The sequence below is a fragment of the Dromaius novaehollandiae genome, chromosome 5, assembly GCF_036370855.1.
Source record: "Dromaius novaehollandiae isolate bDroNov1 chromosome 5, bDroNov1.hap1, whole genome shotgun sequence".
In the NCBI taxonomy this organism is placed as follows: domain Eukaryota; kingdom Metazoa; phylum Chordata; class Aves; order Casuariiformes; family Dromaiidae; genus Dromaius; species Dromaius novaehollandiae.
Window position 1 is genome coordinate 43,412,390 of NC_088102.1, and position 26,317 is coordinate 43,438,706.

The window sequence follows — 26,317 nt, forward strand, 5'->3', positions numbered from 1 at the left end:
GCCAATGGCGGCCCGGCTGCAGTGTTGTGTTTTTTTCAAACGCGATAGGTGCTCCGGGCAAGGGGAAGCCCTGCCCCCTCTTGCCTGATTGGGCGGTGGAAGGAGCCAATCCAATCCTCAGGCGGCGAGGATTGACTCGTCTCTCGCCCAGTGGTAACGCAGAGCTGTGTTACCACTCTCCAATGGGGAAACCGAGAAGACGGGTGCTGCTCTCGAACACAGGGCGGGAGAAGATGGCGGTGCGGCGGCGTCTGCAGGAGCTGTTCCAGGACCCACAGCTCGGCGGCGTCATCACCGTGGAGCGGCCGCTGCCACCGCCGCCCCCCGCAGCCGCGCGGGTCCAGCAGCCGCCGCCGGCCGCGGGCTCGGTGGGGGCGCCGCGGCGGCTGCGGCCGGAGGAGTGGGCCGTGTTCCAGTGCCGCGGCTGCCGGGCGGTGCTGGGGGACTCGCTGCACCTGTGCGCGCAGGAGGAGCGGCGCCTCGGGCTCCTCGCCTGCCTCAGTCAGTGCCGGCGGGGCGGGGCGGGGCGGGGCGGGGGGCGCCGCCGCCGCTGCGTGTCGCTGGGGCCCCAGCGCGGGTCCGGGCCGGCGGGCCAGGGCGATGAGCTTTTACTAATGCGGGTTAATAGCGACGTGGAAACTTCCACCCGCGTGTTATAAAAGGGCCTGCTGTGCGCCTCAGCGGGTCTCTGGGTCGCCTGCCGCGCCGGGGGGCGCTGGGCGACCGGAGTGGCTTTTCAATGTCTCCGTCTTTCTTTGCAGAAGTCACGAATGACGTTGTTTGGGAAGAGTCGCTAATGATCGGCCTTGAAGGAGCCCTCCTAGGGTGGTAGGTAGTGGACGTATCTCTTGCTTTTGGCATCACGTTTTAGTCGTCAGATGAAATATACTGACAAAACCAGGCCTCTCCAAAGTCGGAGGCAAAGAGTTCCTGAAAGTGTTCCGGCTTGTGCGCTGACACGTCTTGTGGAATCGATAAAGTCCTAAGTGATTTTTGGACCTGTACTTCATAACTTTCAAATGAAAAATCTTTTGTACACATATAGCTTTAACTTTCATCAAAATCAAAAGAAGTTTTTTCAGCATTTACCTTTGTTAGTGGGGAGAGAGGAACATTTGAGCAATGCAGTAAAATGTAGCCTAGCCTTTAACTCTTCTTCAGCTCCTGCCTTATAAAGCATATATTATCTAAATTAAAGCATGCCTTTTCATATACTGAAAGTGAATAACTTCTGCTGTTCTATTCATTAGCCAATCAGTAAGAGGTAGCTTTGGTAAGTCTGGAATTAGTCTGATGAGAACGAAGTAAGATGTTACTTGAAGACTGGAAGAATAGCCACCTATTTGCAAATTCGGTGAGAACTAATAGAATCAGTATTTAAATGTTGTTTAGAAGGTTATTTCACAAGCCGCAAGGGCTAGAAACTTTCTAAAAGAAAGATTTGCATTTTTCTCTGCATGAGGCAATAATCCATTTTATCAGGAGGAATTTTTTCATCTACCTACACAGCCTATCGCATGTAGAGGTTTGGGCACAGGTATATTGTACTTTTTTACTGGTTAAGTCATATCTGACTAGTATAGCTTAAACCACTCTGTGGTAATGAGTCTTTTATGTTCTTCTCTGATTGCAGCTTCACTTATTACAGAAATTACTTCTCACACAACATGCCCAACTTCTCATGTTCCCCTCCTTTCTGTGATTGTTTATATATAAAGAAAAGTAACATCACGCATTTTGTTTGCTGTTTTGGTAAAACTGATAATCTGATGTCCTCTGACTAGCAGGCAGTATCTATGGTTTTAAAAGCTTCTGTTTAAACATATTATTTTTCCTTTTCTCCTTTCAGCACTTTCAATGCATTATTCTGTCGTTCATGTGGCTTGATTGTGGGCTTCATTCTATATTCTACTTTCAGTGATCTGGCTTATCTCCGAGGCTTCTTCTGTTTCTTCAAGGACAGCATCCTTTGGTGAGTATGCTGTTTTATTATGGTAAATGACTTCACAGGAGTTTGCAAGTGATTAAAACAGCTGTTTTACTTTTGACTGAGTGCATTCATGCATGGGTTTTAATATTCTCTCTATTTAAATTGCTCATGTTGGCACAATTTCATTTGATTTGCCTTATGCTTTTAAAGTGTCCTCATGTAATGTCAGGGATTAAATTTAGTTGCTTGCTTCACTTCACTTCCAGATCCACTTAAGTAATGTAAGGTTTCAAAACAGTTCCGTGCTAGATTGAAGACTTGATTATAGAAACTATAAATTACTTTCAGTTGATGATGAGAGATCTTATGGTTTTTAAAGTAAAAGTATTGTTATAAATATTTTCATAATGTATTGACTACTTCTGACAGCACTTTTAGGATCTGCTTTAAAATTGTCTTAAATAATCTGTCTAAACAATGAATGCAACCATGTTACTTAAAAAGTGTTTTTCTTGTCTTTCCCCTTTCCCCACTTGTCTTCCAGTTATCTCTTAAAAAATAAAATGATAATAGAAGCCTCTAAGGTAAAATTTCCTGCTTTGAGCCTAAAGGAAGAACTCGGAAAAGTAAGGTTTCTACATGACTTTGTATGTAAAATGCAAAAAATGCCAAGTCTTTTTAGAGATCGGTCCAAAAATATTGATACTTTTTTTGCTTTTTTGTTTTTAAGTGCAGGTGATGTAGAAAATACTGGATTATAATGTAGCTATAATACATGTGCAGAGCATACAAAACATTTTCTGTAACAACTTATCTGCAAAACATATAAAGTTCTATCTAACTTTCTGATAAGTATGTTACCCTGTGGTGAATGTTCATGTTTTTGTGGTACCTGAATGTCATCAAGAGAGAAAGGATTTCTCTGCATCTTGAAAAGAAAAACCCAGAACTGTTCAGAAAGCATTCAGCTAAGTATTACTAAATGTGTTGTCCCTAGGATTGATAAGTCACTTTTGCAGAATAAAAAAATACCCATTTGTTGATTTTTAAAAGGATTCTAGCACAGTCTTGTTTCTGGCTATGTGAGCTCAAAACAGCTGCAGACTCTTGAAAATATCCACTCTCCTAACCAGTTTTGGTAACAAAAATTCTTAAGAGAATTAATCCAAATCTTTCCATTTGTCACAGAACTATCCTTTTGGGGGATCTTAATGTATTAGGCAGCAGGTCAACAGATGCCTTCTACAGTAGCCATCTCTCTTTCTGCTCCCTTTACTAGCTGTTCATGAATCTAACCTTTCTGGTAATAATGTTACCTAGGGAGAAAAAAAAATCCGTGCTTTCTTAGTAGGTCATACATTTGCAGCATTTCTTTAGGGAAAGAGTGCTTGATTTTTCACTCCAAATGCATACTTTATTTTTATGTATGTTTGCCATCTGTTTCCCCACTTCCTTCTTTTACATTCCCTTCAAAGCACATATTCCATCTTGAGTAAAAATATAATATAGCAGATGAGTATTTTTAGGTGTACTCCTAAGCAAAGATGAAACAGTCTGTCCAGATCTTGTCAAAAAAGTTATCTGGCTTTGCTAAACTTGTAATGAATTAACCGGGAAAGATTATGTTGGTCTTAGTAAGGCTTCAGCAGCTCTTGCTGCTTACTTAAGTGGAAAAGTTCTATGCATCTCTGAAAGGGGTTCTGCTGACATATGTTCATCTCGTGTAACACAAGCTTCTGATTTGGGTGCTAGTTTTGGCTGTGCTAAACATACAGTATAGAGATATGCCATATTAGATACTAGTGATACAATAGAGCCCAGTATCACTTTCCATCTTGAAAGTCAGCTGCTTTTTAGCTACTGAAGGTGGGGTATACATCTTTCAAGGACCCAATGTTAGGACAACATTTTTCTGTTTTTTTTTTTTTCATTATTTCTTTTTTTCTAGCTAAAAGAAAAGCTTGTGACGGTCCACATGCGCCTAGAATTGCTGATGAAGAAGATGGAGGAATTGAACCAAAAGAATAATGTGGCAGAAAAGCAAAGCACTGCATCAGATGCAGCTGGCCTCATGCCACGATATGCAATAGTCAAGATGAACAAATAATATGCCATTTTAAAGAACTACTGGAATTGTTTCTGCATCTCTGCAGGGTTTGTTCATTATGAGGAAATAATGCACCAGAATATGTCAGAGACTTAATCTGTCACTTTATCTATGTATAGAAAGAACTTATGCTAAAGCGCACCTCTTCAAACTAGGGGGAATACCTGAAAATCTTAACATCCTGAAGCTACGCTGTGAAAAACAAATAGCTCACCCTTACAGCACAGTACTCTCTGAAGCAGTAGAACCACTGCTGTGGTTCTCCCTAAAAACTTTAGGGGAAAAAAGCAGACTTTAAAAAGTTGAACTCAGGTTTTAGGGACTATATAAAACATACCAATAAGGTGATATACAAGAGGAACCATTATAAATGAAACCTTCTTACAGAGATCTAGAATATTTTGTCTTATCTTTTCATATGGATACAATGTTTATGGCAGCTAGCTGTTGGTCAAGTGGCTTGTTAGCCACATCAGGTATGAGAAGCACTGCTAAATGGTGTCCTGGTAGTTCTTTTAAACTTACTTCTGTGCATGGCCTGCAAAAGGGGCCAGCTAGCATGTCATAGAGGCTGCACAGCACGCTTGATGCATGGGCATGGAAGGCACATTGCTACCTGGAGCACAAGATTTCGCACTATAAGTTCAAGCACAGTGCAAGTGCCTGCCAAGTCCTCTGGAAGAGCAGCTTCGTGGCTGCACTGGGCTGGGTCGGTTTCTGTCTGCTCTGTTGGCCTCAGACCGTGGGCAACTGCCTTTAATAGATTTGAGCCCATCTCTCTGAGGTTGAAACCATGAAACTAAGGAAAGCTCTTTTCACCTCTCTTCCCTTCTGCTCACTCATGGCTCTGCTGAAGCTGTGATAGTCTACCTGCTGCCTTCCCTTGGCCAGTCAAGCTGTTTCACAAAACATAGCGAAAGGGTCCTCATTAGCATTTCTGTTAGTTTTGCATAGGTTCTGCTCCTCTCCAAACATTTAGAAACTCTTTTGATGGAGAGGAAAGAATGCTACTTAACCCTTGTTATTGGGACAGAACATCTTAGTCCTTAATTCTCAGTAGTTGGAAGATTAAGGGTCCTTTTCCTCTCCCTCCTGCTGCCTAAAAGTTTGATGTTTTAAAGCTTCCATTAAGCTTAGTAATTGCCCGTAATAGTCTAGAGAGGAATGTATTTACTTGATTGACTTAATTCTGGTGATGTGATTTGCCCTCCCCTGCTTCCACACTATACTCTGTGTATCATGGTCTTAGTTGTTTTGATCTATTTGTAAAATAACTCTTATAATTGATTGGAGGGGAGGGGATGAAACTCACTGCAAGGCACCCTAGGGGTTTAGATGGGCAGCTGGTACTTATTCTGCTACTTATGTACAGTGTACTGCTTTTTGGTTAACACTTCTGGATGCTCTCGAAGTTTGTTCTGATTGAGCTATAGCATAGAATATCAACAGCTGTTCTGCTGCAAGAGGAGCAGGTCTCCTTCAGTTAAATTATGGTACTATATGCTACCGGAATGACTATTATTGCTAGTTCTAGATCTTTGAAAGGCATGAGTGCAGAAATGCAGTGCTTTTCAATGACTGCTAAATTCAAGATATCAAAAGTAACTACTTGAAATAACATCTTGCAGGAGCATAATGTTTTCATTCTCTGTAATGATAAATGTTATCCTCTCTAAAAAGAGCTCTAGCACCCATATCCAGGGAGCTGTTCTTTTTAGAGTTGTCATTGTATATTCGTGTAAGGTTGTAATTGCTGTATTTGATTACTTCATTATTAAGAACAAGGATTTTTTTATAAAGTGTTCTAAGTGACTTCTGCACCATGTTTAAGGGCCTGTTGGTCTTTAAGTGGGGTCTTGTGACAAAACTCATTTTGTATGAACATCCACCCATCTCAGGTGAACGTTTTCAGTTGTATAACTTCACTTTTTGTCTTAATTTCTACGTGATGGCCCTTTTGTTGTTGCATCAGTCTTGGTTGATTGATTGATGGGACTATTGAAAGAAACATGACTGATAATGGGACTATTTACTTTTGCCCTTTCATTTTGGTTTCTGCATTGATTTTGCTTCTTACTATATACTTTACATCTACTCTGTGTAATGTAAATAGTGGTAGTGTCTTGCTTCATGTTTAATATTCTGGATGCAGGAATCGTATTCACTGAATTTAGCTAAGCATCCCTAAGTGGAAAAAGAAGCTGTCAGTTATATTTGTTATGATTTTTACCTTTACAGTTGTAAAGAAGAAACTTTCTTTAATTAAAAAAAACCCCTGAAATTCAGAAATACATGTTATACAGATCACATGTACTATCATGTGAGTCTTGAGTTGACTTCTTTTACTTAGGTTATGTTTGCAGCAAAGACCATCAATTTATCTTGTACATGCAGATCCTGGCTTATTATGAAGCACTGCATTAATGCAATGCATTCCTTGCATTACTTTGCCTGCTTAGCATAAGCAACTGTCCATGATTTTAAGCAGTAAGTATGTGCTAAATAATAGTTGGTAAACTTTCTCAGGCTAATATTAAAGTACATTTCACTAACCTTTGGAACTGGAAATACCACAGGTCTGTTGAGTCCTTCATGTCCAGTAGTCAAACAGTGCATTTTCTTAGAACCAGCTATAGCCTGATGTACCTGTTGGCACTAAGAGCAGTACAATGCCATAACTAAATTTCTGTTGAACAAACAAACCACCTCAATTTACGGAACATAAAGTAAATGCAATGCTATCCTCAATAGTTTGAGGTGAACATTTACTGAGATACCAACTTAAACCTAAAGGTGCATTTTGAATTATATGATGCTTAACTTTTTCCTGCTGAAAGATTCAGCTTTGGATCCCAGTCTGGCCTGGATTCAGATTCCTCTTAATTTACAGTTGATCAGTGAATATTCATTGTTTTAGTGGAACCTAATCTCTAGCTAGGCATCTTGAGAGATGTGTTCTTACTCTGCTAAGTGCAGCTGGACCAGTTTGGCTCAGGAAGGATAGATTCTATTTAAATGAATGCCAGCTGCTTAAAAAGCAAGTCTCAAGGTCAGGCCACAGCTATTTTTATTCTTATATGTGCTAACCTGCAGCTATCTTCTCTGGAACTGTATTCCTAAAGACAAAAAACTGTATTCCTACAGACAAAAGCGAGCAGAAAATGAAACAAATTAGGTGATTGAGAAGGCTACTGAAGCAACAATCCTACTGCGTAGCTTTTATAAGCTAGTGTGTAAGGGGTAGCAATCTGTAACAGGTTTTGGAAAGCATGCAGCAGGCTTGGGAGGCATGGCCGCTTCAGCACATGCGAGGTGACGTCCTGCTACTGTGTTACAGCAATTCTGAAAACTGCTCTCAGCAGCAATTGCAGAGAAAGTTGTGCTTGCCTCTAGGCTGCCACATACATACCCATCACAGAAGGAATTTGGGGGAAATATAATTGCCAAAACAACAAAAATGTGTGAAACAGTTTTTCCCAGGGACTTATTACTGTTTAGTCAAGCTTTTATATAAGCAACAGAAGTTTTCTGCTACCATCTAAAACAATCCTTAAAGCTTTTATTTGGTAAGCTGCCCATCTTAATATGATTAAAGTGCCAGACTTCCTTAGCTGCCTCCCAGAAGTCAAGAGAACTCTTCTGTGTGAAGTCTCCTGGAACAGCTGGACCAAAAGCAGATATCAAGCATATGTAAGTTAGTCCAAATTGTTAAATTCTGACAAAGTTACAGCAAGTGACAACATGTCTTAGAAGTGGAAGCGGTTAGCAACTCCATGAAGATGCAGTGTATAGTGACTTGGTTAATTTTTCTTTTGAACAAATGACACAAGAAGTTTTTAGTGCATTCTCAGCCTGTGCTGCTTTATTGCTAAAAAAAAATTTGTATACAGGTGCAGAGTTTCCAAGTTCATTTTTAAACAGTTCCTCTTTACGGTGTCAAAAGAATAAAATCTTATCTCGAAATCCCCGAATATGCATAGATATAAAAGCAAGCTGCCTTTTGGAAAAACTTTAGAATTCACAGGGAGACATTCTTGTACTGTTATCATGTAAAACGTGTGCAATGGGAGTACATAGTTCATAGTGATACCAGTAATTTCCTCCACTAACCCATGTAAGCATGCCATCAGAAGCCCCATATAAGAAGTGTTCTCTAACCTGGTTTTTAGGTATTAACATAACTCTTAAGAATCTGCTACAACTGTCTAATACTTCTCTTCTGCTGCTACATCATACTTTTCAAAAGGAGGATAGCTTCACTGAAGTCCTAAAGTACCTTACTTCCCCTGGTTTTGTATTGAAGAGGATAAGCATTAAGAATGGATACAACTACTTACTCTTCACATGAAAGAAAATACATTTAACAGGGTTTAAGACCATGCAAAGCATTCTGTAGAATATCAACCAGGTTTTAGATGGCCATTGTTAACCACCGGGCTAAAATGGTTTTACAAATTCCCTTTTTGCTTGAAGTTGGCTCAAAGGATTTCATTTAATCTAGTTTCTGATACTACAAAATAGTTATCTTCTTTTCATATTCCAATCTTCATTTGGCAATTTTTGTGTATTGATAGAAAGGGCATTCATGAGGAAAACATGGTCCCTGTTCTAAACCCAATGGTGCTTTGTGGATGGTTGGCTAAGAAGTGTGAATGGGAATTAACTTGACACATAATTTCTTCCTCTAAGACCCTTACTCTTTCTATTTAAGAAGGCTGAGCCTCAAGTACATGGAGGAATGTTTGCACAAGTTAAGCCCACCTATAAAATTAAGCTAAGCTAGAATTATGGAATCCTGCAGTAAACAAACTAGTATTCTACTTGTTTGAATACTTCAGACTAGGAAAAGCATTAGTGATATAGGCTATGCCACAGATTCTATGTTATTTTCATACTGCCAGCAGAAATTCACTGCATCACCCACTAAAAGACTTGGGAAATAATACAGAGAACACACTAAAAGTTTACAGAAAGATGGCACCCAATTTCCCTTTTATTTAATAAGTGAAATAAAGAAAAAATATTATATTGCAACCTGTGTTGCAGAAGATAAAGACCTCCAGTGATCAAATCTCATTTTCTGTTTTTAAAAATCTCTTTTGTCAAAGAACTTAAAAAATATACAAGATAACCAGTATTTTCAGGTTCATTCCTGCAGATGCCATTATTGCTGGCTGATACCAGTATGCTTCAGTACAGCTGCCTATGTGGCTAGAGTTACCTGAAAATACTGTCTATTAAAAAGCTGTTCAACACCTGAAATATATGTACTGTGCTTATTGATTTCAGTCTTCTCCAAATAATTTCTCTCACCACACCCAAGCCTTTTACCTACTGTCTGGCAAATAACCACTCAATCTGAGTCTGTTGTTTCTGTTACTGTGGTTTTTTTGTTTGTTTTTTTCCATGAGTTGCTTCCCCCCTGCACCCTGTGAGAAACTCTGCACCCTTTTCCTTGCTACAGCTGCAGCAGGTGAGAAACCTCATCTCGCCCCTAAACATGCTTAGTTCATGCCCTGCTTTTTACATGCCCAGGGCACTAATGTGAACCAGACAAGAGGTTATAAAGGCGAGTTCTGCTGATCCTGGTTCCTGATTTGCTGTTTTGGTGCCATGCTTCTGTCCCTATCTGTACATTCTGCCCCTTTCTCTACAGGAGCAGTGCATTCTCTAAAAACAAAATTTGAGAATCAAAGCAGGAAGTTCAAGCTATTGGTATATTAATTCCTATTGCTTCATTATGTATAAATGCATATCTCAATTTACTGGTAATAACTACATTACACTAGACATTTTGAATCATGCATAATTAGAATACTAACTCTAAGATTTGGTTTGTGGGCCTGTGCTACTTTCCTTCAGTTTCTCCATACAGTTCTTCCTTCTAAGGCATCACAAAGAAGCCTTCTTTTATTGGACTTGCAAACATGCTCATTTGGAATGGAAGAGAAGCAATCAGGATTAACACAGGACACACTAGGTAGTAAGTTACGTTACCTTTTATCTTTAATAGTAGATGTTGTAAAGTCTTAGGGAATCCGTACGATAACCTGGTACACAGGCTCAGTGACAGAAACACGTTCCTTCCCTAAAACTATTGGTCAGTAGAAAGTGCAGAGCAGACTGAAAGAGTTCAGAAATCCATAGTTAGTGTTCTGCACTAATAAATGAGATGCCCTGGTTCCATTGCTGGCTTTTGTGTGCTAGTCAAAGTGCTGTAGGGGCAATATGCTGGATCATTCATTAGAAGAAATCCAAAGGTATCTAACTTGAACTGCCATTATGCAGCTCTGTACCTGAACAGCAAGCAGGATTATTAGGTTTTGAAGGAAGACCAGACAGTTTCTTAGAGAAGTGGGGAAGCAGATATTTCAAAGATTGGTTGTTCATCAAAAACTGTTCTGCTCTTCCATATTCTTCTCTGCCCAGAAATACACTGCCAGCTCTTGTCAATGTACTCCTTGTGTAAAGTGTTAGTGTCCTGGAGCTTGATACAATTTTTTCTCTCAATATTTAGGAGTCTTTGCAAGACTTTTTTTTGTTTCAAGTCCTGAATTAACAATTACCTTCAGAAGAAGTTGCAATTCCCAACATAATTACTGACTAGACCTTCTGCAGCAGCACCACTGGGTAAGGAAACTATATACATGCATCACCTAAGCTTAGTACTGCTAAAGGAGTCATGTCTTTAGTGCACACTACATATTTGATATCCCACAGTGAAACATAGTAGCCTCTGACATTTCTGCTGAGTTTTAGAAGCAGTGAAATCAAGGCCTTGGGGGCCACGTCACACAATAGTTCAGCAGCTGTAAGGCAATGGGATTTCTGTTGCTGCCGTGAAACATAATTTCTAGTCTAGTAGCCCACAGAGTACAAATCATTATAAAATCTGAACTGGGATGCATATGTGGACAGCTTGCCTGGCTACTGCAGTCTTATTATTTTCCCCTTCTCTAAATGAATAAAGCCTTGAGGAATTCTATTCAGTCACAAAATTTATACTTCTGAAGCATGAACATGACCATGTTTTCATTATTATGCAAGTATATTTGATAACCACTGACCAGAATGAATTTATAACTTATCTAGTACTATCTAATAATTAAATTAAGGTTTCCTATGGCCAGCTTCCAGTTTTATCAATAATCCAGTAGCTGGAATTTAAGCTGATTACAACCTTCCAGATCAATTAGCTTTTCATATGCATATTACATATTAGCTAACACCTAATGTAGTCATCCTCATGTTTATCTTGGTTACTTTAGACTGTAAAAATGCTCACAGCCCTCACAGTCTCATTATCAACTTATGACGAGCCAAAGGATTTCACTTAAAGTAATTTTAGAATAGTAGCCTCCCTTCAGATATAAGTTATGGTTCAAATTACTTCACCTTTCTAGAAGAAATCCAACCAGACAGAGCTACATCTCTGATGTAATAGTTCTGTTCACAAGAGTATTATGTATTGGGCCCTACTGTCTCTACAGACTACATATCTACACTGAAAACGGAGTATCAAACAGACTACTTAAAAAACAAACAAACAAAAAAAAACACGAACAGAGGCTACAGCTGTAGATCAATACCCCCTTCTGTTTAGAGGCTTCACAGCACTTGCCTCTCCAAAACTTTAGACAGAAATCAACCATGGTCTAAAACAGGGTGTTTAGCAAGTCCAAAATTACTTTTGCTGTAAAGTAATATTTTTAGAATCCTACAGTTCTGTTTGGGAAGTAAAAATGTTTCAAGTGTCAAGTGTTCTCCAATAAACTTTTTTTTTTTTTTTTAAAAGACCTGTCACCATCTCAAATTGGTCTTTTTAAACAAAGAAAACAAAAAGCACTTCATGCAATAAAATGCCTTCTAACAACAGAACCAGGTTCTCTTCACAGTTCAGTACTTGGAAGGGTTCAGTTTTACCTCAGAGAAACAGCAAGTACTAGACTACAAAAAAGAAAAACAAAATAGGGTAACTTCACCCATACTTTCAGAAAGAACTGCCTGCTCTTCCTCAGCACACCTTGATTCAGACATGTGACAAAACTAATCAATGTTTTTCATACCAGGTTCATTAACAAAGCATTCAAGTGCGAAGTTCCCTCCAATGAGAGGAACATTAAGAGAAATTTACCCATCTTCTTAGGAAGAGACTTATGGTGCAACTCCCTGCAGCACAGAACGCCACAAACTTATTTGGTTATTACCCACTTATTCTACTGTACAATCTTGCTAATGCAAGTTATTTACTTTATTTACTATCACATGCAAAACAGTTATTGCTACTAAAGTTCTATTTTTTCTTATTAAATCATCTTATGGCTTTGTTTGCATCAGGGATTCTTCCCCCTACATACTGTGCTATTTTGCATTCCAGTTTCAGAGGTATTTTTCAAATAATTCTCCCAAGCACTAAACTACTTTATTCAATGGTACAGCTACACAGCTTCTTTTGTTCAGAACTGAACCTAACTCCAACGACAGGTCCCCCAGACCTCTGCTGTAAATGGCCCACCTGCCCAATTTTCTTGGAGATGTAGTAAATGCATTTTTTTTTGTTACATACATTAACTCTGCAAGTATTACTGGTTTTGCACCCAAGTATACACTGCTTAATTACTTTATACTTATGTTAAAATTACAAAACCAAGCTACTCATTCCCTCCCTCCCCCTAATGGCCATTTACAGGCAGGTCTCAGGAAAAAAAGATGCAGTATCCTCTCTAAGCTGACAGAGAATTTTGTTCTTATAAAAGAGAGAAATGGGTGAAAAGAAACACTGCCACTGAATAAAACACTTTTTCCTAGGAAATCAAGAGGATGCCATCTACAGAGCATTGCAAATCTTAGGGATCATAACAGTCTCTTATTTGACCAGTCCAAGCTGCCCATTCAGTACTAAATCATTTGGACTTCCCGTGGTCTAAACTTTCCTTCTCAAAAAGCAGAGGGAGAGATGAAAACTATTAAATTTGAGATTAGAGGTGGAAAGCAATACTAGAGGTTATCCAAAATACATGGTATTGAGTTCTCAATAATACAGGGGTGGGGAATCTATGATCCGTAGGCTAAATACAGCCTACTGAACAGCTACAGTCCGCAACATTGACTTTTAACAGCCCTTGACCTTATTATATTCTCCCATGTTATTATTAAGATGTGTGTAAATGCAGGATCCACCAAAGGTGTTAAGAGATTCAATAGGACTTCAGCAAAAAAGGTTTCCAATTCCTGCAATAATGGATAAAAGTTTTCTACGTAAAATTAGCAGATAGCATTTTGCAACCATTAATTTATAAGATGATGAGGCTCATGTTTAACTTGTTATAACTATATAGTCAGATCTGCAAAGTTGTTTTGACTTAATTAACAGAGTTTGTAAATGATAATCTTAAGGTAGCAGAGATGTGTACAAAATGCACACTAGCTCTTTAGCATATTCATATTTTCTGAGTATATCATAGGATGGGTAGTAATAAAACTGAAAATGCTGCTCGTGGAAGAAATCACCTTCACTAAAGACTAAAGAAAAAAAACACCACTGGTAAAGAGATGAGAATTCTGGATGCTTACATACAATAGTTTACTATTGCAGTTGGACAGATTTACTAAAAAGTCAACTATGATTCTATGAAGCCCATTAAGTGAATACATTCCATTTCTAAAGATAGCATGACCATTGCCAAAGGGAGGATACTGCATATTTAGACCATGTTTGTGACATTTTTACTGTATCCTTTCTATTGTTAATTACATTATCACTGTTTATTAATAAATTTGTCACTCTGAAATTGTAAAAATACTACTAGGCTCATGCACTGATCCTAACATGGCACTACAGTTTGCTACAAAGCACTAATGCTTATGGAACTATACACATCTCAAAATGGAAGACATTGGTGATTTTGTTGTTTTCAAACAACTTGTAACATCATTTTGTCCACAAGTATTAAAATATATATATGTATATATATATGATCTATTGCACATGCCCCTTATTTTTGTAATCTTTCACATGGGAAGATTTCCAGCCAACATAGAGAAACAAAGTGGAGCAAGAAAAAGTAAGAATGCTGAGGCAGCATTTCCTAACAGCAGTTTTATATAGAAGCTGGCTGGAAAGATACGGCAGTGGGGGTCTCTAGGGCATGCACTACTGGAGTACTATTTCTGTGAAAGCCACAGATCTTTAGCCCTGCTAAAATATGTTATGATCTAAAATTAAGTTTAAAAACTAACATTATCACATCATCAGGGATAGGAGAAGTCAGGAAAAATCAATAGCTCTATTTCTTTGTTAGAATGCAGGGTTATAAAATGTTGAGTTACTCCTATGGACATGGCATTAAAGAGCTTAAGGTGTGTTTACTCTCTAATCAGAGTTCTGTACATACCCGCAGAAAAGAAAAACACATTCCTGTACCCCATATATTTTGTCACCAAGCTGTGCTAGAAACAGCTGCTAGCTCTAATGTCCAAAGGATAATGAGTACAGGTAGAAGAAAGAAAAAGAAATTCCCAGATTTAGGAACAGATGTTTCTTATGCCAGATACCTTCCAACCTCATATAATCCTATGATATTGACAATATTTTCCATCACTTAGAGATGGATCCTGCTTCTACAGACATCTACATTAAATCCCATTAATTTCAACATAAGGAGGACCTACAAGGAAGTGCATTTCTAGTTGCCTCTAAAACAGTAAAATTCAGACTGTGTTCAGCAAAAAAATCCTACATTCTTAAAAGAAGTCAGGCGAAGTTTGTGGTTGCCTTGCCACAATTAACATGACTCTTGCACAGCTCATCAGAGTGTTACCCACAATGTTAGTGCACCTCTGCTCATTACAATTGGCTTTGTTCTGACATGCAGTGTCTTGCCCACCACTCCTTAACTTATAAGCCTGCTCTTTTCTTCATGGAAACAAAAAATGGGTAAAGCTGTTATTAAATCTTGTTGTTACAATGCATGTCTAAATGTGGATCTAACTGAACTCTATTATAAAAGACCAGAATCAAAATCAGTATTTGTCCTCACTCTACTATGGAACTTGTTCCCCATTAAATTTCACTACATTTTAAATATCAGAATGCTGCCCTTGCAATCTATCATTAAGATCTATGAAGAATTTCAGCTGTTGCTTTTTTTCAGCCATTTTCAGGCTGTCTGGCTCTCTCCAGCAGTTTTCTAAAAGGAAAAATAAAACAACTCCCCTCCCCAAAATGTCCCCCAGCCCTGCTACTATCCCCCCAAACCCTATTAACAGAACCTATATACCTTTATTTGATCCAAATTTGAAAATATTATTTTAAGCTAGTAAGTCACATTTTCTAAATCACAAGCTTGGAATAAGGTGCACTAAGAAGAGCTCCAGATCAAAGTGGAATAGAATACATATCCTATTTCTCTTCTGGCTCTTTTGCCAAGAAATCATACTTGTCATATGTAATACCACAGCAGGGAGCAGGTGAGCATTATAAGCTCGCATCTCAGAATGGCAGAAAACATCCCAAATAATCACAAATGATGGAGACAAAGAACGCTATGCAAACATAAAAACAACAGATTGCTCCTTAGTTTGGGAACGAAATTCAGGAGGAAACAGAAAAAAAGCCCATGCTATGTATTTCTGCTCTTCAACACATCACTCTTAAGTGGCTAAGAGTTAATTCTATTAGGCCTATTTCTATCTGTATGATGGAAACATGTAGGTCATCTCGGTTCTCCATCAGCCAAGCCAATTCCATCAGCAGTATGAAAAGCTGAAACTGTGCCAAGGAAGCTGAATGGATAAACTGGAGTTTTACACCTCTGGTCTCTTCCATCATACTAGAAGAGAATTCCTTTAAGAAATAAGAGTTCTGCCCCATCTCTTTGATGGCAGAATGTTTTTGTTCCTTTTGCTGTTTAGGATTCTTAAGAAGCCATGGAGAGGGAATGATTTAACATAAACCCGATCATTATCCTGTAACTCTAGAGGTCTTTAAAGCTTCATTTTCTTCGTGAAAAATGAAATGTGCAGAGTAATTTCTCCTTCTGGTCAAAGCTCATCATATCCAGCACTTATGTGGATTTACACATGCACAGATATATTTTGATCACAGATTGGGATGATGCATTTACACACTATAGACAAGGTGACTCTGCATTTGTTCCTTTGCATTAGCTGCTTTATGCGAGTTGACATCAAGACATCTATCTACAGAGTCAAGCCTGGGTCCTGGACTAGAAAATACCTGCTATGGGGCTTCCCCAATTGTTTGGTAGGTTTCTTCCTCATTTCAGAGTGGAAAGTATATTTCAGTTTTCCTGTTGTAACCTCTCATACACATCAGGACAGCCTGGCATAGCAAAGCACGCAGACACTTTATCTGATAGGCGCTCTAATATGACACAGCAAAGAATTTATCCCTCCTAAAATGAAGGAGGAAGTATCAGTGAAGAACACCGGCTTCTCCATACATTTGATTACAAAGTATTTCTCATTTTAAAACAGAATGCAGAAAGCTGAATGAAGAGCTGGCACAGGAGACAGTTCTTCAGGGAAACAAATGCTCACTTCTGATACTCTACTTTTGAGTTTTGGTAACATGGTGTGGTGCTTCTGTGGGAGAAGCCATCTGGTGACTCAAATGTTGGGTGAAATGATGGCAACAGGAAGTGGAGAGGTCTTTGTTCATTCAGCTCCATGGAAATAAAAGACAGGCTTTCTCTTGCTAGAAAAGAAAGATCTGCATCTCACAGCCTATGAGTAGTCACCAAGAAAAAGCAACAGGCCACCTTCTCAAATGTCAAGAGAAGATCTGGAATCCCAAAATGAAAAGCAGAAAAGGTAGTTTAGGAAACAGAATAAAATACATTCAACACCAAAATAACAAGTTAATTTCTTCAAAAGTTTGATTCTAATGAGTAAAATTAGCTGGCTTCACAAACTGCAAGAATCCCTTGTTCTATAAGATTTTAAATTGCAGACGTTTGTAGGCTGGCTAAGAAAATACTATGGAAATGCTGAGTTAACTTATAGGTTTACTCAGAAGCAATGCATTCAAAAATATACAGGTGTTAATTAGCTATGGGGTTTCTTAACTATGACTCTAAAAATAACATGACAATGTTGAGGTAGCACCAGAATACACACTGCACACAGAGTGTATATTCTACATTAACAGGTCACAATTCAAAGATCACAGAGATTAGGCATTTTCTTTTACACATTTCTCCCCACTTGTCCACAATGTAGATATACTTTAACAACTGTCATCATGTCACTGCTCTCCTGGCATTTCACTTATCAGTGATACTCACCTGGTATGACCTAGTCCTGTACTGCAATGAGAGAAGTGTTTTTTCTTTTCCCTCTCCGCACTCTTTCTTTCACATACAAGAACATGGGCATACACAGTATTTTCTGCCCCTTTCCTCTCTTCTCCCTGACCTTTCTTTGCCTGTATTTCTCAACTTACTCCAATTACCTTAACCCTTTAGTTGATCGAGTTCTGAAATAATCTTCCAGTGATAATTTTCAACTCCTATATTAGCAGTAGCAAGTAGATCATGAAAATGGATATACAGCACACATCACCGCTTTCTCTCTGAGGCACTCGAATACTTCAGCTGATCATAAAGTTGGCCATCCGTGCCCACACTGTTGGGAAAGTCTTATTCTTGTTATGAAGGTGGGGAAAACCAGAGGCCTGGAGAGCTGCAACAAAACACGCCAAAGATTTGTGGCAAAGCTGAGAACAGAATCTAGCATTTCCTAACTCTAGTACGTATCTTAACTACCAGAATGCCTTTACTTATTCACTGGACAAAAACTAAATCAAAGCTCCAGAAGCTGACTGTCATCCTTAGAAATTTTGAATTTACTTTTTTCTACTTGATAACTCATATTTTGACTGTTACCATTCTTCTTATGCTACTGTTTAACAAATATAAATTTTAAGATGACTATTCTAAGCTAAATTTATACAATGTGTCTTTTAGCAGACTAAAATGACAGCATGAGACAAGTATTTCTTAACTTTAAAAGCATTAATTCTTTTTTAGAATACACAGTTAAATCAGGCTTTCTTTCACAAGAAGCCCAACCCAAAAGCTGACACTGGTAAAATCCTGGTGCTCTCAAAGTACCCTAAGAAAAATTAAAATCTCAGTGACCGATTTAAGTGGTCTGAAAGAAAGGGGAAAGGAAACAAGCCAAAAATCTGAGAACTTTAGCACTTATCAGTATCCTGATTGCTTTACTTACCATTATTTGTCACCAACCAACAGTGAACCTAGACAGAAAGAGATGAACAAATAAGATTAAATTTGCAGCTAACAAGCTATTCAGACGATAGAATACCTGCATAAGACACAGTAGATTAGTCATACCTTCCAGAAATCAGTTAAGACTTTTAGCCATTCCATATAAACCATGCTGATGTTACTTTCAAATTATCATAGATGCCCTCTTCTTTTAGTTTAGGGGAAAAGATGGTCAAGCAAGTCAGGACTAACTCTGGAAGACCCAGGACAGACAGCTTTCTCTAAGAACAGGGTAGAGAGGAGGAGCACATGCCCAAAACATGCTTGAAAGGCTTTCGTTCGAAAGCCATTCTGTTTCCTAGAGTAAAACCATGCATGTCATTCCACAGAATATATCCTACAAAGTAATGAATTCCCTTCTTTCCTAGAATTTGTTAATTCTTACTTCACTGAGAGCTGCCAGTAGTACATGCTCAACTGACTACACCTGGAGACTTAAGTATCATTGCTACCCAAACTACTTTTTAATTGAGCATATTTTGAAAATAAACAGTCCTTTTTATGGTAAACTATCATCAACAGACATGTTCCAATTCCATAGGAACAGAGATGGACACAACAACTGCAGGCTCCAAGAAGACAAGGAGCTCTTTCATGCTTGCACAGACCCACTACAGCGAGGAGGTGTAATACCTGTTTCTCAAGGACGCTCTGAGCTGACAACCTAACCACAATAATGGATTGCTGTAAGCAGGACTATCTCATTATACAAGACTTACACGACTAAAAGCTCCCAATGTCCTCTCTGCAGTATTCCTAATTTCCATTTTCCTGCACCAGAGCATTTCTGCAAGCAGTAGAGCACCCCCACTTTCACAAAATTGCTGTCAGCAGGCAATCCTTAACCCTGTGTTTCAGGCCAGTCATTCCATCCTTATGGTGTCAAGTTCTGACCCCTCCAATTCAAATCCTCCCCAAGAACCTAACAAGCACTATGTCACCTTGAGAGGTTGGCAAATCAATAGCAAGTCATTCACAAAACAATTAATTTGATAAAGAAAAGTTATCATGAACTCTCACATGCTTACTTATGCTAGTGGAAACAAAAGACAATCCCCAATGTCAGTCTTTGAAAAGTTAGGTTTTCTTTTACTCCTTCAAAACCTGCGAATTACTCAACTAAATACTACATTAACTCTTATTATAAAAAGGCAGCAAGTGACACTTAAAGCAACTCATGCAGAGGAAATGCTTCGACCAATACTGAAATTCAGTTTGCTTTAATCCATTTTTTGAGAAGTTCTTTGATTCTGGATGCTTCAGTTTCTAACTACTCTGCTTGATATACTTTCTACCCAACTTTCATAGATGATGCGAGAGCAGAGCTCACACTAGTATCAACAGAACTTGAAAACGCAACCGAGGTTCTTTAAAATTAGCGGGGACTGAAATTGACAGTGACAGTATCCACTCCATAATTAAAATCTAGTGGAAGCTTTGGCTTATTAAAAAGACTAAGTTTTTTTGTTTCATAACTGACTGACTGCACACATAATCAACTGATCTGGGACAAGAAACTGGTTGTGAAAACTCCACATTATACTTATTAACCTTTTCTGTTAAAATACTTAAAAATATATTTTATGCAGTTTTTACTATCTTCCACTCACATTTCTTTTGCTCTACTACATGAACTTTAAATCTCACATTCACATAGACATTTTCTTGAATACAGACAACTTCAGGAACTTCAAAGCCAAAAAGACATGAAGAAACATCTCATTAAAAAAAATTGTAGCATTTGTCTTCTCATTTAGATCAATTTATCCTATTTCCAATGGACCAACTGGGGGAAAAAAAAGGCAGTCTTTAACATAATCAGCACACTGGAAATGGAAGCTATACTGAAATGAATAGCGGTATAACCATGCTACTAAGCTTCACCACACTCCTCACCTTCAAATTTAAGGTATCTTGAGTTTTAATCAGATTAATCAGCAAGAATTCAGATCCATCAGATGTGACTCTCCAAAATAACACCTATAAGTTGTACTTACAGATATAATATACACACACACAAATGCTCAAGGAGATAATGGGAAGAATTAACAGGAACATAGATGATAGACAGGTTCTAGGAACAAGATGAATAAGAAGCATATGAGGAAGGGAAGAGCTAGAAATAGGTTTATGGAGAAAGGCCAAGATGTGAACGTTTGAAGGTTATGTGATGGAGGTATGTGAAGATACAAAAAGAAAAATGAGTGCTATAGGTTGCAAGTCCACTGAGATCTTTTTAATGGCTTAACAAGGTATGCCTTGGAAAAGTAATTGACACGCACAACAGTTCTTTTTTAAATAAGCAAACTAGAAGAATAGTTACTTTAAAATGTAGTTTAACACAGTTTAAGTTACTATACATAATCGCACTAAACACTAACTGCTTCGTAACTAGAAGTCTTCAGTTTTTGTCTTCCCTGTAGGTCTGTCCTTCTCAATCACTAGTATTTTTTAAAATACAGATATGGCCAGAACAGTAAGCATATGTGGGAGCCTGTAACTTGATTCTTTTTTTTTCCATTTAACTTTCAGTAATTTCTTCTAGCTTCTTGAATTAAAAGAATATGCACTTTTTCTCTAGCAGATTCAATTAGATTCCATTCTGCCTTATATATGATAAATTTTTCAATGATATGTCAATGGAAGAGTTTTTTCTGGAAGCTGGTGTTTACATAAAATCAAAACTGAAGTAATGTGCTCATTAAGACCAGTAGAAAATTAACAGAACTTATAGGTAAGAAATAGTTTTGATGGGTACAATAAGGAAGTTAATGTGTGTGGAACTGGTTTATCAGTTTATAGCCCCTCACTATCTTAACCAACTTCCAAATTTACACTGTACAGCTGATAATGACAAAATTTAATTCATAGACACAGTGTACAATAGAATAGCTTACAGTCCTACAAAAAATGACAGCCTTTTGTGCTCTTTTCACTTTCTAGGCAACTTTTTTTAAAAAAAGAATCTAAACCAAATCAATCTATGCAGTGGTGCAGAGAACTGTAACAGAAATGCTAAGATTGTTGTGAATGGAGAGTGAATGGGAGTGCCTTGGTGTGGAGCCACCAAAAGGGGGACACAGTAGGAAGCATGGCCTCTGCTGATGGCACCCAGGTTAGCAAGTCATCAAGATCATAGCACATCCCCTGCACTTTCCGAAGACACCCAGATTTGAAGACAAAGAACAGCGATTACTTCTAGAAGGGGGGCAGGACTGAGACACTGGTCACTGTCAGCTCCAAAAGCATACACAAAAGCTTATCTGAAACCTATGCATGGTTGTCAACCTAAGAACAACCCAGGAGACATGAGAACTTGAGAGCTGATGTCCCTTGTTCTACGTGTCATTGCAAAGGAACCCTGGACCTAAGATCAGCCACAGGCACCACGAGCAACATGGTGCCAACTGCTGGACAGACGGCATGAACACCCCTGTTGTGGTGCTTAGGTGCCGCACAGACTTCTTGAGCAACTGCACACATTCTGGTGCTTGTAGGAGACTCAGAGCGCAAGTGACAAGTCTTAGTTTCACTTTCTATTTTAAATAAAAATACCCTCCCCTTCTATGAGGTTTCCAAGTGGATATTGGCTACATTGTTGATACAGTGTTGCAATAGTATTTTCTAGAACAACTGAGAAAACAAAGACGACTATTTTACAGCTGAGTTTTCGATTTCATGATACATACATCGCAGCAAAGTGTTACTCGAATACTGTCTAAAGAACAAAACATCCCTTCCTTCTCATTTTGGGAAAATCTTTTTTTCTTTTAAATCTTCAAGGACTGCATGGACCTTGCATCCTGCATTCACGTAACCTCCAGCATGCCTCAGGACTGCTCTCAAACATTGCTCCTTTCCTACTTTTAGCAACTAAGTTGGAACTGTTCAAGAGGTGCTCTAGACTCTTCACAAATTCAGTCAGTTTTTAGCTTTAGTTGGCCCAGGATGTTTGAAATACCTGAATGGCAGGTCACCATTGTAAGGTGCCTGGCTCAGTCATGCAAATCTCCATATTGCACATAGGCACAGTTGTGTGCAAGACTGTAAAGCAGCGCACAGAGTTACTGGTGTAACAGAAAACTCCAGGATTTTTTTTTTAAGATATTACTTCCCATAGCTCTTAAGCATTCAGTGTAATTAAGAATAAATGTTAATCCAAGTGACATTTACTTACTGCTAAAGTAGTGTACTACTTCATGTGAAAGAAAATTGATTGCTTATTATTCTTTTAATTCTAATATAAAGCAGAATTCTCTTTATACGTAATATGCCAGCAGTAAATCCACTTCTTTCAAAGCTCAGTTTAAATCCTCACAAAAGGAAGTTCTTACATTCCGTTTCTTAAAAAAAGATCTTCTCACTATCAGCTGCATGTCAAACTGAGTGCATTCTTCCTGCACATCCAGAAAAATTAAAATCATACTCCTCAAAAAGATGGTCAGACAAGCCTATCGTGACAAAATTTTGGAGACATGTATAAGTAGATATTCATCAGTAGCAGCGTATTGTGTCTTGGTGTTATGTTGGTCATAAACTGCTATTACTGTTATTAAGTGAATAATATACACATGGAATGCACAAAACATTCTGGAGGAAGTTTTTCTCATTAGCAGACATTGCTTTCAGAAGCAGTTGCTGCAGACACACTTATCATATTGGAGTTACTTCAGTTATATGCAACCTCTTCATTATCAGATCATGTAAGATAACATGCCATATGTTCACAGGATCTAAAGCTATGCTTCTCACTTAGCCACTGCAACTTTTAGATTTCACCTGACAAGAACGTTGAAAATGCAGTCACTTATAATAAACTAAAGATTTAAGACGGTGCTATAAAATAAGCAACATAAAGAATTTCCTGCTAGTGACAGTAATCATTTTAGGTGTAGTAAGTGACAATTTCTTTAAACATAGTACCTTTCTATAGTAAAACAAAAATCAAAGAATCTTGGCTGAAAAATTTAGTACAAATCTGATCTGCATGTTGCTAACCTGAAAAGGAAAAAAAGTGTTTTTACTAATACTCTTTCACGTTTCGTTATATGTAAGGTCCTTTTCACCTCGTTATTGTCGGTAATCACACGAACTCATAAGCCTACGATCAATTCCACTGTCAGCATCTCTTCGCTCTCTGTAAAACTTCCTTTCCGCTGGGAGCTTGCTCATACCTTGTGATTCTGTTCGCCAGATCGCTCGGCGGTCATCCCCTTTGCGCACTCCAGCCAGTATGACATACAGATGTCAGAAAAGGACGCAACTACTCACATTATCAAGTTAACGAGAGCTAGTATACAGACTCCATGAGCAAGGGAGAGAAGAGAAGAGTAACGCAGCGCTATTCCTGCAGCCCGAGCGGAGAAGCCTCGTTCCCCATTACGCGCTTTGATTTCTTTCCCACGCGCCCGCGGCCGGCTGCAGCTCCTCACCGCAAACGCGCTCCCGGCCGCGGGTGCCCGAGGCGCGCCGTACCACTACGCAGGAAACCCGCTCCCGCGGCCATCGGCGGCAGCCGCCGCGCCGCTCGCTCGCTGCCCGCTCCGAAGTTGCTCCGACTTCCCCGCGGCGGCCCGGAGCGCTGCCCGGCAGTGGTCCCGGGGCAACGACCGCCACCACCCAGCGCCGCGGCTCCCGCCCCGGGGGCCGCCGCGGCGGGGAGGCCGCGCTGACCCCCCGCCGCCGCCGCACGCGCGGCCCGGCCCGGCCCGGGGCAGGCGGCGCGGGCGAGAAGGAGGGAGAGTCTGGCCGGGCCGGGCCGGAGCCCGCGGCGCCCGCGCAGCGCGCCTCAGGCAGCCAGGGGGCGAGAACGTGCCCGGGCCCAGCCCAATCAGGGAGAGGCGAGGGGAGGCGGGTGCGCGGCGCCCGGGCCCAGCCCAATCAGGGAGCGGGGCAGCCGGCGCCAGGCTGGGTGCGGCCTCGCACCGGGGCCGTTGTTCCCGCCGCACTCACCTGCGCGCGGCCGAAGCCGCCGGGCCGCGGCCGGCCCCGGCCCCGGCCCCTCCCGGCCCCTCCGCCTCTTCCTCTCACTCCGCCATCTTCCCCTCCTTACCTCGGCCACCCGCCGGGGGCCCGCAGCGCCCGGCGACGCCGGGCCCGCCCACTCGAGCGCAAGCCTATTGGGTGCCGCTCCTATGCATCTGCCGTCCACTCTCGGCGATGATTGGCCATCGGCGACATCCATCAGAGGGGCCTGCCTCCCGCCTCCGAGGCTCTCCTTCCCGATTGGCCCCTTGGAGGACACACGCCTGAGAAAGGATTGGCTAAAGCCTCGAGAGCAGGGCTGGCCTGGGGCTAATCCTCCGGTGACCTCGACGACAATTTAAAGGGGCCGCCCGAGGAGGGCGCGCGCGAGGCGCTAACGGCAGCACCGCGAGCACGGCGGGGGGCGCACCGCAGCGCAGGGCCAGGCAGCGCTGCGCGCCACTGGTCTGCCGGCTCCGGCCCGGCCCGGCCCGGCGGCCGTCGAGCTCCGCCCGTCCTAGGCTCTGCCGGCGCCGGAGCGCGGAGAGCAAACCCGGGTCCCGCGTGCCCCTTCCGGAGCTCCCTGCCAGCCCCTCTCCCTCCCGTGCCCTCGCGGCACCACCCCGCCGGCCGGTGGTTCGTTAACGGCCGGCGGGACAGTTAGCGGCCGTTAGCGACCGGAGCCTTCGCGGCTAGGTCCTGCTCCCCGTCCTCCATTTCACTGCGCAGCACCGCGGCCTCCCCCGCGGGAGGGGCGGCGAGGTGGTGGCCGGAGCCGCACGCCCTCCGGAGCGGGCCTCGCTGTCAAGCGATGCTAATTGCGCGGAATGACTGCCTTAATTCACTCTGACAGGTTTTGTGTCATCTGCAAAAACATTTTTTTAACAACAGTAATTTTACACTTCAAGATGACTGATGAATACGGTGAACAGTGTGAAGAGGAGTACTTACCCATTCAGAAAACTCTCGAGAAACACCCCCATTTAACAGCGATTCACCACAGACAACTACTACAAGCCATTTCAGTTGAAAACTTCATCCATTTAATGCACACTTTTCTACTATGTAGTGCTTTTTAATTCAGACTGTCGCATTAAATGAAACACTTTAGCCAACTTAAATATTACATCCACACATTATTTACAACTGAAATTGTAATGTCAAAGAATTGACAGCAGACCTTTAAAGTAATTTTTCATTCAAAAGTTATAGAAACTAACATTATTTTTATTCCTGTTCTTTATGATTCAAATCCTGTATTCAGATTCTGTTATTTTGCCCAGATCTGATGCCAAGTTAACAAGCCTACAAGTCTTCAAGTCAATTCATCTGCCCCCTTTCAGCACTGATTAGCTATTAATCCTCTTCCAGATTTCTGTAGTCTTTATAGTATTCCAACAGTTAATGAAAACTATTTGTAACAACAAGTTTCTGCAGCCAATCATTTCAGAGATCCTCAGTGTAAGAAATTGGGGTCTGCTGATTTGAAAATAGATTTTAATTTCCATTTACCATTAGACTGGAAAGCCCTTTTTAATTCCTATCCCTCATACTGCTTTTTCAAAAGATGGAGCAGAAATATTCAATAGTTTTGCCTTTAAGCTGATGTTCTTATCTCCCTTCCAGATTTTAACATTCATGGATCACCTTCATTGTCAAGAAGACTTAAGGATAACTTCTACAAGCAAGCGGGTACACTAGAAATATGGCTTTTGTGGAGATCTGCTTACATCTGTAGCGATTAGTTTTGTATGATCGTCAATCCAACATAAACTTAAGATCTTTAAAACATCTCTTAATGTCATACATACCTAATATGTAAATCTCAGATAATCAAATGTGACACTCAGTTGCAGACAGCAGGAGCTGTGAAACTAGAGCACTATGCTTTTCTTCGTATTTTCCTCTCAGTTTATCCTTAGATGGCTAGTAATGGGCAAATTCTTGTTAAAGCTTTTCCCTCAGAAAGGCTACTAACAATATTTCTTAATCAGATCTTCATAA

At 40.3% G+C, this 26,317-nt stretch overlaps 1 protein-coding gene and 1 long non-coding RNA gene across 6 annotated transcripts; one reads left to right on the forward strand and one right to left on the reverse strand.

Annotated features, from left to right (window-relative positions):
• The first annotated feature begins 143 nt into the window (after positions 1–143).
• Positions 144–6,605, forward strand: OIP5 (Opa interacting protein 5). Of its 2 annotated transcripts, none has more exons than XM_064512626.1 (5): positions 144–501; positions 762–828; positions 1,919–1,972; positions 2,475–2,556; positions 3,879–6,605. In XM_064512626.1, exons 1-5 carry the CDS (start codon positions 183–185, stop codon positions 4,035–4,037), a joined length of 681 nt encoding a protein of 226 aa, XP_064368696.1. In that variant the 5' UTR covers positions 144–182; the 3' UTR covers positions 4,038–6,605. The 2 variants fall into 2 exon arrangements, with proteins under 2 accessions (XP_064368696.1, XP_064368695.1); XM_064512625.1 differs by having other exon boundaries at positions 148–501; positions 1,850–1,972.
• A 1,323-nt stretch (positions 6,606–7,928) lies between these two features.
• Positions 7,929–24,461, reverse strand: LOC112980735 (uncharacterized). Of its 4 annotated transcripts, none has more exons than XR_010389416.1 (5): positions 24,302–24,461; positions 23,416–23,571; positions 18,291–18,318; positions 17,512–17,741; positions 7,929–16,842 (listed from the first exon to the last, which is right to left on the reverse strand). It is a non-coding gene; the product is annotated as an uncharacterized LOC112980735 (long non-coding RNA). The 4 variants fall into 4 exon arrangements; XR_010389415.1 differs by having other exon boundaries at positions 23,524–23,571; positions 24,302–24,459; XR_010389414.1 differs by lacking the exon at positions 23,416–23,571 and having other exon boundaries at positions 24,302–24,457.
• Positions 24,462–26,317: the final 1,856 nt, after the last annotated feature.

What these genes read in the sequence shown, in the direction of transcription:
- OIP5 (XM_064512625.1), top strand. Translation starts at nt 183, where the DNA reads ATGGGGAAACCGAGAAGACGGGTGCTGCTCTCGAACACAGGGCGGGAG. An exon ending in CGGGCTCCTCGCCTGCCTCA is followed by an intron (nt 502 to 761) that starts GTCAGTGCCGGC and finishes CTTTCTTTGCAG; the next exon opens with AAGTCACGAATGACGTTGTT. An exon ending in GAAGGAGCCCTCCTAGGGTG is followed by an intron (nt 829 to 1,849) that starts GTAGGTAGTGGA and finishes TTCTCCTTTCAG; the next exon opens with CACTTTCAATGCATTATTCT.